At 47.2% G+C, this 11,438-nt stretch overlaps 1 protein-coding gene across 1 annotated transcript; it reads right to left on the bottom strand.

The window, feature by feature from the left end:
• Positions 1–1,232: 1,232 nt before the first annotated feature.
• Positions 1,233–9,708, bottom strand: rab11fip5b (RAB11 family interacting protein 5b (class I); the record flags this gene model as incomplete). The annotated part of the gene is made up of 7 exons (XM_084459581.1): positions 1,233–1,493; positions 1,980–2,121; positions 2,902–3,127; positions 3,848–5,418; positions 6,072–6,681; positions 6,866–7,398; positions 9,329–9,708. 7 exons carry the CDS (start codon positions 9,706–9,708, stop codon positions 1,233–1,235), a joined length of 3,723 nt encoding a protein of 1,240 aa, XP_084315707.1.
• Between the last annotated feature and the right edge of the window lie 1,730 nt (positions 9,709–11,438).

Genomic DNA, 11,438 nt, shown 5'->3' with positions numbered 1-11,438 from the left:
TTCAGCTTGTGGCCCTGCATCCAGTACAATCCAACTTTGGAGTTTGAAGGTTCTTTATTTGACTGTACAGGATGTTACAGTGCTGAGGTCTTTACATTTGCTACAGCATTGCATATATAAAGTGCAGAATACAATATCGAGATACAAGCATGTCATACAAAAATGAAATGACAATATTCTTTTTTACATTCACTTTGAAAATATAACAAAAGCTCACCAGCTCAAAAAAAAGACTAAAACCACATTAATACTGTTCTTATACAGTGTATATATATATATATATAAAGAAAATAATTAACTCATATTTATTCTTGACTGCAGTTAACTTTAATTTTAAATAAATGCTCAGAGAAAGTCATGTTTAAACTGAAAATGTACTTTCACACTGAAAGTTTTGGCTTATAAAGCCCTGGAAGCAGCTATATATACAGTATGTGTGTATATATATATATATATATACCAATGTCAAAAGTCTCATATTCATCAGTCATCACTTATTTTATGATCAGTTACAAAATATGAAACTCCAGTTTATCTTTAGTAAATTTCAACAAATTGATAACCTTACTCTAAACACCAAATGCTCAGTATGCTGCTAAGCATGATGGGAAACTGTCCTTCTGTACAGTACCTGCTTCAGATACTTCAGTGTTTTCTGAACTGAAATTACATACCTTGTACAACAACTATTTATATTACTAAATATTAAACTTGCTTTTTTATTAAAAGAAAGACAGTTCTCTGTTGCTCATGAATGCAGAATAATATGAATTCTAACACGGTACATTTAACAAAAGCTGTGTAACCTTATGTGGCCAGTGTGAGGTGAGCAATAGCATATGCAGTGACTGCGGTTATTCTGGTAATTTCTTGCATCCTAATCCTGTCAAATTTGAATAATATCAAGCATGCATGTCGGGTAATATTGTTTCTACATCAACAAGGCAGTATCAGCAGTGAGAAGACCTGGATGGGTTTTGAGATCAAGTTGTTTTAATAGATGTGCTTGATGACACCTGCCCCTAGAGCACTGATTCCCAAATCATATGCTCTTTGACCTATCTAAAAAGCTCATGAACTATTTATGTGAGCCTTCAAGTAAGTAAAGCCAACCTTTCCAGCTAGGACACAGTCCCTGCAACCCAAGACAAATAAATCACAATCCAGCATTTGGGAAACACTGCCCTAGAGGGAACTGATCACGCGAGCGTGTCGGCACAATCGCGCGGTTGTCACTTATGTCTGGAGCGCACTTGGAGCAGCGTGGGAGTCTGCTCCATGATCCGCACCAGCAGCTTGTCGATGTAGTCCTCCAGGTCACGCACCTGGATCTTGACCTTCTTCAGATCGGCCTCACGCTTCTCCAACGCCGCCTCCTGCTGCTGGGAGGCCGCCAGCTGCTTCTCCATGTCCATCTCCTGCTGCAGCAGCAGGGAGATCAGCTCCATGTTGGTCAGGTGCTGGTACTGGGCAAAGCTGTCCACCAACGCCTCCTGAAGAGATAGAAGAGGAGTGGAGGGATACAGATCGCTGGAGGTGGGCGGGAGCTCTTGACATTTTATGACACATTCATGACCAGGTTTAGGGGGTTTCTAGACCTGGTCCAGGGCCATATCCTACAGATAACGCCCTGTTACTCTCAATGCAATTGACCTATGAATGAGTAGACTAAACAAAGCGGAGAGCGCCGAATCGGCAGTAGAAGAAGACAGTCGATGCGCTGTGGATATTAGCCATTTAAGTGTACAAATTTGCCTTTTATTTGAAAGGTGGGGGACTACAAACTGTAGCGACCTCGGAGAAAAGGCTTTCATCTTTCCAACGATGTGTTTACTTTGGTGAGTAACGAAACGGTTTTGTCTGTAGACTCGGACGACCGGGCCGATGAAGCGCATTCATAGGTAAATTGCATTGAGAGTAACAGGGCGTTATCTGTAGGATATCGCCCTGGACCAGGTCTAGGGGGTTTCATACAGTACCTCACTCTTCTCAGCCTCGGGCTCGGCCTGCTGGGCAGCACGGCCTGGGTGGATGGTGGACTTGAGCTTCTCCAGGACAGAGCGACCCTCTCTCTTCTCCCCCTGGCTGGCTGAGGTGGTCAGGGGTTTCACAGGGTGGGGGCTGCAGGGGAAGCAGGTCAGCATCACAGGTTCACTGCACAGCATGAGGTGTTGGATTTCACAAGAGGGTCAATGTTCGATGCGGCGCTGTATGTAGCAAGGGCAACTGATACTGTAGGATTGCATATCCATCAATAGATTACAACTATATAACTGTATATAGACTGCAACAACGGTCCAACTATAGGTTGTTGTCATCAATCCAGTCCTTAAACCACCAGGATATCTACACTGCAACAAGGTGTGTTTGAACTTAGAAAAGCTTAGCAGAGCTAATGTGTATTGTTGGATTTCAGTACATTTCATAGCATAACAAGTATAAGCTACTTACAAAGTGAAGGATTGTAATTCCTGTTAGCTTTCATTACAGTAGCAGATGGTCAAACATGTCAGCACAGAAAACTATGGTTTTCTTTCCATTTAGTTCAAGTTCAAGCTCAGATTGACATTGTAATGACTGCAACAACCAAGAACAGAAGCACAGAAAATGACAAACACAGATGGCAGAAGAGGAACAAAAAAAACGAAGCGATGCAAAAACAATGTTCTGCAGGTGTCAGACAATGGGACTGGATGAGGGAGTTAAAGAAAATAGCAAATATCTCATATCAAAACAGACAATCGTATTAATTTATAGGAGCGAATGAGCATATAGTCTAATAATGTCAAAGTTAATGTTCTCTAGCTATGGCTAGTTGACTACAACCTGGCAACCCACACTTGTATGCTCTAAGGAGGGGTTGAGAGGGTACACCGCAGAGCTAACGTGTGAGGGTCTCACCTGCTCTCCTGACGGGGCAGGCTGCTAGCTGGCTGTGTCTCCTCAGGCAAAAGTGTGTGCCGTGCATCGACCGGGGGCTGGGCAGTGGTTGAGGAGGAGGAGGAGGAGGTGGTGTAGGGGGCCACAGCCAAGGTGGCACTAGATCCACTGGCCCTCACCGTTGAGGGGTGTATGGTGGGGCCAGGGTCAAGGGTGAGGCTTAGGTTAACCTGGTCACTAGTGCAAGCTGTCAGGGAGGGGGTGAATGAGGGGTCACAAGCACAGGGGTCGGAGTCATGCGCACAAACGCCAAGCCTTGACTTTAAGGTGCTTTTCAAATTTGGAGCTACTCTGGCATGGAGGTCTTCAAAGCTGATTTCTCCCACTTTCTTTGAGGGAGAATGTGCTGACAGCATTGGTTTAGTGTTCAGTTCATTAAGATCTGTCTGGTCTTTGTTTAAATACTGTACACTGAGGTCCCATCCTCTATCTGGAGACACTGGTGAGGAAACAGGAGATTTTGTCGGTTGATATGAGAATGGTCCTTCACTACTGTCCATGATGTTTTGATCAAGAGACGATGATGATTCATCAAAATTGCTCATTTGCCCTTCTTTGCCAAGGCTTGTTGGACTGCCATCGCCATGGAGCTGGCGTATCATTCCCTTGAGACTCTTCCGTGCGCTGTCTACCTGTGGTGACGACCTATCGTCAAGAGGCTTGTCTGGTGGGTTGCCATTCCTGTCCAGAGAAGTCTCCTTTGAATCCAAACCTTCTTTAGTGTTATCATCAGTCGATTCAACCTCTCGTTTCAAATCAGAAGACCACTGACCTGTAGCTCTACAAGTGCTTTCATCCATCAGGACATCTATGGAGTCTGTAGACACACACAATGACATTGTGCTCAGTTCACAACCTCCGTCCTGACAGTTGTCTTGGCAAACTGGCGAGACTTTCAACTGCTCACTAAACAGTGCGTTCATGTCAAAGGGGGAGTTTATCTCTGTGATGCTGGGCCTCTTGAAAGAAAACCTATCCTCAGTCATCATCACCTCCTCATGGTACAGGGCTAGAGCGCCCTCTGCTGGTTGGGGGAAAATGCCGCCTAAGCCTTTAAGGGTGTTACTTTTGTCTGATGGAGATGAACCATCTGAGTCAATAAAGCTAAAATCAGAATTACTAAAGTTCTTATTCGGATCTTCCAAGGTCAGAGGGGGTGATTCGTTATTGTTTATAGATGTAGGTTTAGTTGAGTCAAAGGAGAAAGACTCTGCTGTTTGGTCCTGTGTAGTCCATGCAGGTTCTAGTGTCTGGTAGTTTGACTTGGGAATTTTTGGAGAAGACATGTCCAGTAAGTCGGCTACTGACACCGCACTATCAAGAAGAAATCTAGGTCCAGCAGCTAAATCTGGACATTGAAAGTGGGAAGTCTTTGAAATGTTCTCTGTAGTCGGTGATTCCAGTGCAGTGTGAACACTCGGCTCCACGTGGTTTTCCATGACATCAGGTTCACAAAAGTCCTGCTCAGTGAATATCCCCCTCCAGCTCTCGGCTTCATCCTCTAACGGTTCATACTTAAACTTTTTGAACTGGTCTTCATCCATAAACAACACAGGAGACATAGGCATGTTTGCATACTGATGCGACTGATCAGTGTCCTTGGTGATGTGATCTGTGGACAAGGTTGGAGCATTTCGCTTGCGTTCTCCCTCTCTTGCATGCTGGAGTGAGGCCACACCGGTCTGAGACAGAAGGCACGCTTCTTTCTGGACGGCCAGCTCCTGACCTCTGTGTAACCAGCTGTCGGAGTACATGTCTTTGACTGGAGTTCTTAACGGCCTCCGCGGTGGCAATGGCGGAGGCTCTTCTTCAGGTGTTCCTATCTCCTCGATTGGCTGAATGGAGTGATTTTCCGGAGGCTGGGTGCTCCTTCGGTGAGCTTGAGCTAAGGTGGCGTTTGGAGAGTTCTTGTGAGCGGCCCCCTTGGGTGAATTCAGCCGGCTGGAGGCAAAAGCATCAAAGGAGTCATCCGTCTCGACGCCGCCCTCCGACACGGAGCGAGAAGCGAATGGATTGGGAGGGCTGGGCGCGGCCGCTCTCGGGAGCATCGCGGGGAGGGACATCTGCCTGGCTACGGCCCTGGGGCGCTCTCGACTGATGGAGGCCATTTTGTTTTGCACGGCGCCGCGGGGGGCAGGGCTTGGGATGCGGGGCCGGGAGGGCAAAGCTGCGGAATGACAGAGGGGTGAGGCGCGGGAGCGGCAGGCGAGCGGAGGGGACCTTTGTGTCTCTTCAGCTATGAGCTCCTCAAAAAAGGGGTTAGACTGCATATGTGGGAAGAAGGGGTTGGACGGGGAGATGGGAGTCGGGGTAGGGGAACGGGAAGGGGTGAAGGGGTTGGTGGGATGCCCACTGTCGGGTGAGGCGCGGCCAGTGGAGGAGGCAGGGGGGGACGAGCACTGGGGAGGGATGGGCGAGCGAGAGGGGAGGGGAGGGGGTACGTCTGAGCTGCTTTCTACCTTAGGAGAAACTTCCAGCCTGTGGAGGGAAGGCACAATCAGTCCTCTTAGTTAATTCTGTGCCATGTCACCATTTAGTATAGGCTGCATTTTTCTAACACAAACAGAAAATGGTCGCCCAGATGCATGACAAAAAGGTGGATCAAAACGGGTCACTTTTTTGTCCCTTATTTTACATGTCTACACTGACTACCTTCAGAAAGAGTACAATTCTAAGCATTGCAAAATGAAAACAATAATGGGATTATGGAAACTATTAAATCAAAAACATTGCATTTAGCAAATTATCCAAGACAGATAAAAAGCACATAAACAAGTAATAGTGTCTGAGTGACAGTTAAGATATACAGAATAGACAGATGATGATTTGTATACAGCTGCTTGTGTAAATCTTCTCTGTTGGGCACTTGTATGGGGCTCTTGATTTTCATCTCGTTAAAATGACAAGATGGAGACTTGACCCCTTTATGCTACTGTATATGAACCCTAACACTGTAGACAACATGGGATGATATGAAATGGAAGTAAAATGGAGGTTGAACTGATTAAATTTCCTTTTGAAAAGAACAAGGAGCAGCAAAATACCCTGAACTCAAGGAAGAAAAACCCGAAAAGGAGACCAGACACCAGGAGACCCGGCAGGTACGCAGGATTGGAATGACCCTCACTCACCTCGGCTTGTTCTGGGAGTCACTGGAACCAAACCAGCCCCTTAGCCTCCCCTCCGGAGCGGCCTGGCCCACGTCCGACTTGAAAGGGACAGAATCGCTCCTCCCTCCGGAGAATAACGTCTTCCTCGGCTTCTTCCCTTTGTCCGCCGAGTCCGCGGCGGCGGACGGAACGATCGGAGCCGCCGCCTGCGCCAGTCGACCTCCCGTCCGAGCGCTCTGCACCTGGGGCGCGGCCGCCTCCGCCTCCCTCTCCTCCTCGCCCTCCTCTTTCTTCGCCTTGTCAAAGGACCAGCGCCGGCCCTCCCCGGGGGAGCCCTTGTCGTCGCTGCGCTTTGTGATGTTCTGCAGGGAACGCGAAAGGGGGGAGCACTTCTCCAGTAAGACGAGTTTGGACGGTAGGGTGCCCGCACTCCGCTGAGGAGTCACCGGCTCCGAGGAGTAGACGTGGCTGCCGTTGATGCACAGAGAGGATTTGGAGAGGGTCATCCCGTGACTCTTGATGGACTCCACAGCAGGGCAGGGCAGAGGGAGAGAGGTGGTGATCTGACTGGCCTCGTCGCTGAAGGCGCGCTTGTGGGTCAATGTCTTTGGAGAGGGTTGCGACGTCAGCGCTGTTTGAGGGGAAGAAGAGCGTTAAGGCTGGGATGAAACTGATCGATTAATTTAACGCCTTTAGCCATTTCCTTCCGACTCACACATATGAATCAATGTGAATAAAAATGTTGTTCTAATGTGGAAGGGATCTTTACACATAAACCATAAGAGGGATCTACAGCCTACAGGTCTACAGCCTACCTTTGTTAGCTGATTCCATTTCTCCATGGTGTGTGTCCACCTTCATTTTGCTGCGGTAGATGGGGGAGCTGGGGGGGTCAGCCAGCAGATCCAGCCCTGGAGGGGGACAGGGCGTCTCAATGGCCACGGATGACACACTGTTCTCCGAGGCCACCGAAGAGCACGACCTGGCATCGGACGACCTGCGCAGTTTCCCCTTGAAGAAGTCCTTCATTTTGTTCCTCTTCTCTTCCGTCACCACCTCTCCGTCCCCGGGGTCCTCCTCGCCGCCCTCGTCCCCGAATGGCTGGCCCAGCGGGCCGGACAGGGCGGCGAAGCGGCCGGGCACGATGGCCGAGGACGACTCCACGACGTCGCCCCTCTTCCTTCCCGTCACGCGGTCCTTGAGCTTGCCGAAAGCGGAGCGCGGCTTGTCCTTCATGGTGAGGTCGAACATGCTGGCGGTCATGTTGTTACGGGTGAACTGGACCGTCGCCTGCAGGTCGCCGCGCTCCTTCTCCTTCCGGCCCACCTTGGACTTGAGTTTGAACCATCTGGAGAGACACAAGGGGAGGAGACCGGCAGTCAGTATCCATGCCAGTGCTCAAATGCCTTTATCTTATGTACACACATTCACTGCATATTTCCACTGTAATAAGATAGCTTTAAACACAAAGCACAGACCAAAAGTTGGACGTTTTGTCTGACCACACTGCCACAGTCCCCCGCCAAAATTTTTTATCCCATGCTCCTCTTGGCAGCTACATAGAGACTTACATAACTGGGGAGTAGCCAATTCAATGGAAGGAAGGTTTTCGACCATAATATCCGAGCCGATGACAAAATATTTCTCTAACGCTCCAAGGGGAGGCGCTATATTGAATTTCTGATGGGTTGTCACTCCCACACCTGGTGTCTAAGGGTCTAATGACATTCTGAGGAGTCCACCTAGGAAATCCGCCCACTTCTTCCATTCCCTCGCCCCCTTCTGGGAGGACCAGAAAATTAGTTCCTAGTGTTCTGGATCCAAAAACAAACGCGTGCTATTCCATGTGAGTTCCACTGCAGACAGAGAGAGAGGAGGAGAGAGCAGTAGGCCCACAATCAAACCCAGATGTGTGGGTGTCGCCTTACTCTATGGCACTCTCCGTTGTTGACAACAGACAATTGTTTGCATAGGCTACTACCGAAACAGTGTTATAAACTCCTCGTTTATTTACATGCTCACATGTTTGAGTGAGAGAGGGTGTGTGTCTCGTGGTTAGTTGAAGAATTGATCACTCTTCGTTTCATTTGCCTCGGGGCACACCCCATCTCCTAAGCCAATAGGTGCGCCCCCTCTCGTGATATCAGCAGCTGTGCTGGTGCACGGGAGGGGGGGGGGGGGGGGGTGCTTTAAAAGGCCACTTAGATTCGCAGTTGGCGAGAGGTTGCTTGGCATCACGTCTCTCAACTTCCCTGTTTCTCCAGTCCAATGACCGAACCCCAGGACCCCATCCTACTGATACAACTTTGTTTTATTTGAGTCTGAGCGTTAATAACCCAATCTTCATCTTGATATTCAGTCTCTAAGCGTCTTTTCCTAATGCTGTAGATTCCTAGTATTCATTCATTTACACTCAACGGCTTCTCTATACATGTTTTTGTTAGCTTCAGATAAGAAATGGTCCACTTCATATACTGATTTAACGTTTTCTGCCACCATATAGTATACTATAGCAATACTAATCTATACTGTAGCTTATTAGGTAGGCTACTCTGATGCAGTTGACGGCAACATTGTTTTTGTTGAGCACAGGGACAAATCAATATGTAGGCTACATCACAACCAGCTCTGCTAAACAAAGAGAGCATTAATAAAAGTAAACCGTTCAAGGCACCAGTAGGCCTAGTTATTTTGGGGGGAAGTGAGCTACTTACTGTAGCCTACTGTACACCTGACATTAACTAACATTAATTAACATTCAGAAAACACAAAACATGTTTTTTTGAGAATCTTTCTGATGTAAAATGGGAGGCTACTGAGTCATGGTGTCAGTTGCTAATACTCAACTCTACTGTATCATATTTCATGGTTCAATAAGGTTGATGACACTATTGCTGCTCCCTTAATTCTTCTGGCTGACAGAGGGATCAGAGAGCGCCATGGAATGATGACTATAGGAAAACAAGAGGCCTGCATCTTATATCAAGCATGACTCCTCATCTGGACTCTCTGGAGTGGCCCATGGTTGTGATTACGGAACATTACAGTACATCAGGCCGATGTGCAGTTACTGTGTTTAGGGGGTAGATGATCTCTCTGCTCTGAATCCTCACTGCTAACAATCTCCTGACTTACAGGCAAGATCCCCACCCTCACAACATCCCATAGCAACAGAAACGTGTCAGTGATGGAAGATCACTTTGGCCTCTTAGGGTTCACCACTGATCAATTACTAATTAACATAATCCGATTTGATTGATTAAGTGAAAGACACCTACTCATCTCTAGGACACATTCCATCCTGAAATATCTTATCCAGGGGGACGATAGCTTGACCAAGGAATACATCAAGTCCGATCAGTACCCGGTGCATGACCGTGAGGACCAAGTCCCCGCTCCCCGGGGGGTAGGCGTTCCGTCCCCCGTTCTCCAATATCCCGGGGAGAAGTTCGAAAGAGCATTCCTCATTCCATTCCGGCATCGCAGCCTTCTCGACCAAGCCAGTGGTGTATTTCTCCTTCCCCACCTGGATGATGGTATAAACATAACGACTCCCATGTTTGCCCTTTGTTCGCAGTCCCCTTGCGCGAAGGACAGTGACATTCACATGCGTCGGAACCCATCTCTGGTCATCGTCCAAATCTATAAGTGACATCATCTTGTAGGCTTACCCACTAGATTGGAAAAGCGTGACTGCGTAAAATGTCCCTAAATATTGGCTATTGCTTTTGTTTGGAGCCTGCCCCGGTCTGTCAGTTGCCTAATGCTCCGTCTCCGCCTCGATCTCCCCGAGCCTGGGTGCACCGTTACTTGCTGCGTTAGCATGCAGACGCGCAGAACCGCTGCAGAATCTCTCCAAAATCCACGGACTCCAGTTCTCGGGCGTCAGTTCCGAGGAAGATCTGGTCTTGAAGCGCACGCATGCCACATTCAAACCCTATTATCAAGTTGATGCTTGCGGCTATTGACTTAACTGACTGGTCAATGCTTGTCGCATCACTAGTTAACTGTCCGAAAACTCATCCTGCTCTCTCACGCGCGGCCCACCCTCCCTGAGAAAATAGGCCTGCATACAGTAGGATGGGTACTGCAGAATTAAAGAGAAACGCCCCCTATCCAACCTTTATGACGTTCAACATGTTCAACAGAACCAATTACAATGTATTTAGGCTACTAGTTACTATTATTGTAATATAGACACATGCATGAACAGTTATAACAGAAAGAACATAGTAAAAAAGTAAATTAAAATGCATCAGTTAAGCGCATGAGCCAAATCCAACCCATGAACACAAGGTCCAAGGAGGTTAGGACCACTTTCCTGCAGCTATAATGGTTGTGGCACCACCTATTGGAGAAAAGAGTGTATTGCCTGCAGTCAGACCCGTACAAGAGTATGGAATGCCAAGAGGGGATACTCAGGTGAAGTTTTGGCATCCACCTGAAGAGGGCGGTCGTGTAGCGTTGCCGCAATTATGGACTGTCATCTGCTGTCGAATTCATCTGGTCAGGTCAACGTGAAGACTAGGCCTACAAATCAGCTGTGGAAAACACGAAAACAATGTTCTGCAATAAATTGTCAAGTATCAGGGACAATTGTTTGTTTAACATGTTCAGAAAAGTGTAGACATTGAAATTTATTGGACCTGTCAGTGCTAGCTCAGTTAGCTAGAGCTAATTAGCTAGATAAGCTGTCCACAAAATATCCTGACAGGTAGGGCCTAATTGTTTAACTTGTTCACAAAAATGTAAAGTTGACTATACCTGTCACTGTTAGCTATACAGTTATCTAGTGTAACCACTGTAATACCGTTTACAGTTCCTGCTAGCTTACAGTTCACCATTGTAACTAGCAGGAATGGCTCTGAGACTTGCTTCAGATTGATGTGGTTTTTATCTGTCCTGTACACAGAAAGGCATCACACCACATATACAGATGAACAAGATGGTCCCAGACAACACTGCTCAGTCTCTTCTTTCAAACATAAGGGGTATGTACTAAGCACACAGCCAAGATGACAAAAGAGTGGCTTCGGGACAAGTCTGAATGTCCTTGAGTGGCCCTGCCAGAGCCTATTTGCAAAACTTTCAAAAAAACGTGTTTCACTTTGTCATAATGGGGTATTGTGCGTAGAATATTGAAGGAAAAAAGTAAGAATTTAGCACTAATCCATTTTGGAATAAGGCTGTAACATAACAAAATGTGGAAAAACTGAAGGGATACGAATACTTTCTGGATGCACTGTACATGTATGCATGGATGGATGGATGGATGGATGGATGGATGGTGTGCTATGCTACAACAACTCCGGTCAAATCAGGTTGTATACTGTAGGTTTATTTAATCATAAATAAAAACAACAACAACTATTCATTTCTTTGTAAAAA

Source organism: Borostomias antarcticus, assembly GCF_949987555.1.
Source record: "Borostomias antarcticus genome assembly, chromosome: 28".
NCBI classification, from domain to species: Eukaryota; Metazoa; Chordata; class Actinopteri; order Stomiiformes; family Stomiidae; genus Borostomias; species Borostomias antarcticus.
Note: the sequence above shows the minus strand (reverse complement) of the source record. Positions and strands in the feature narration are given on the sequence as shown.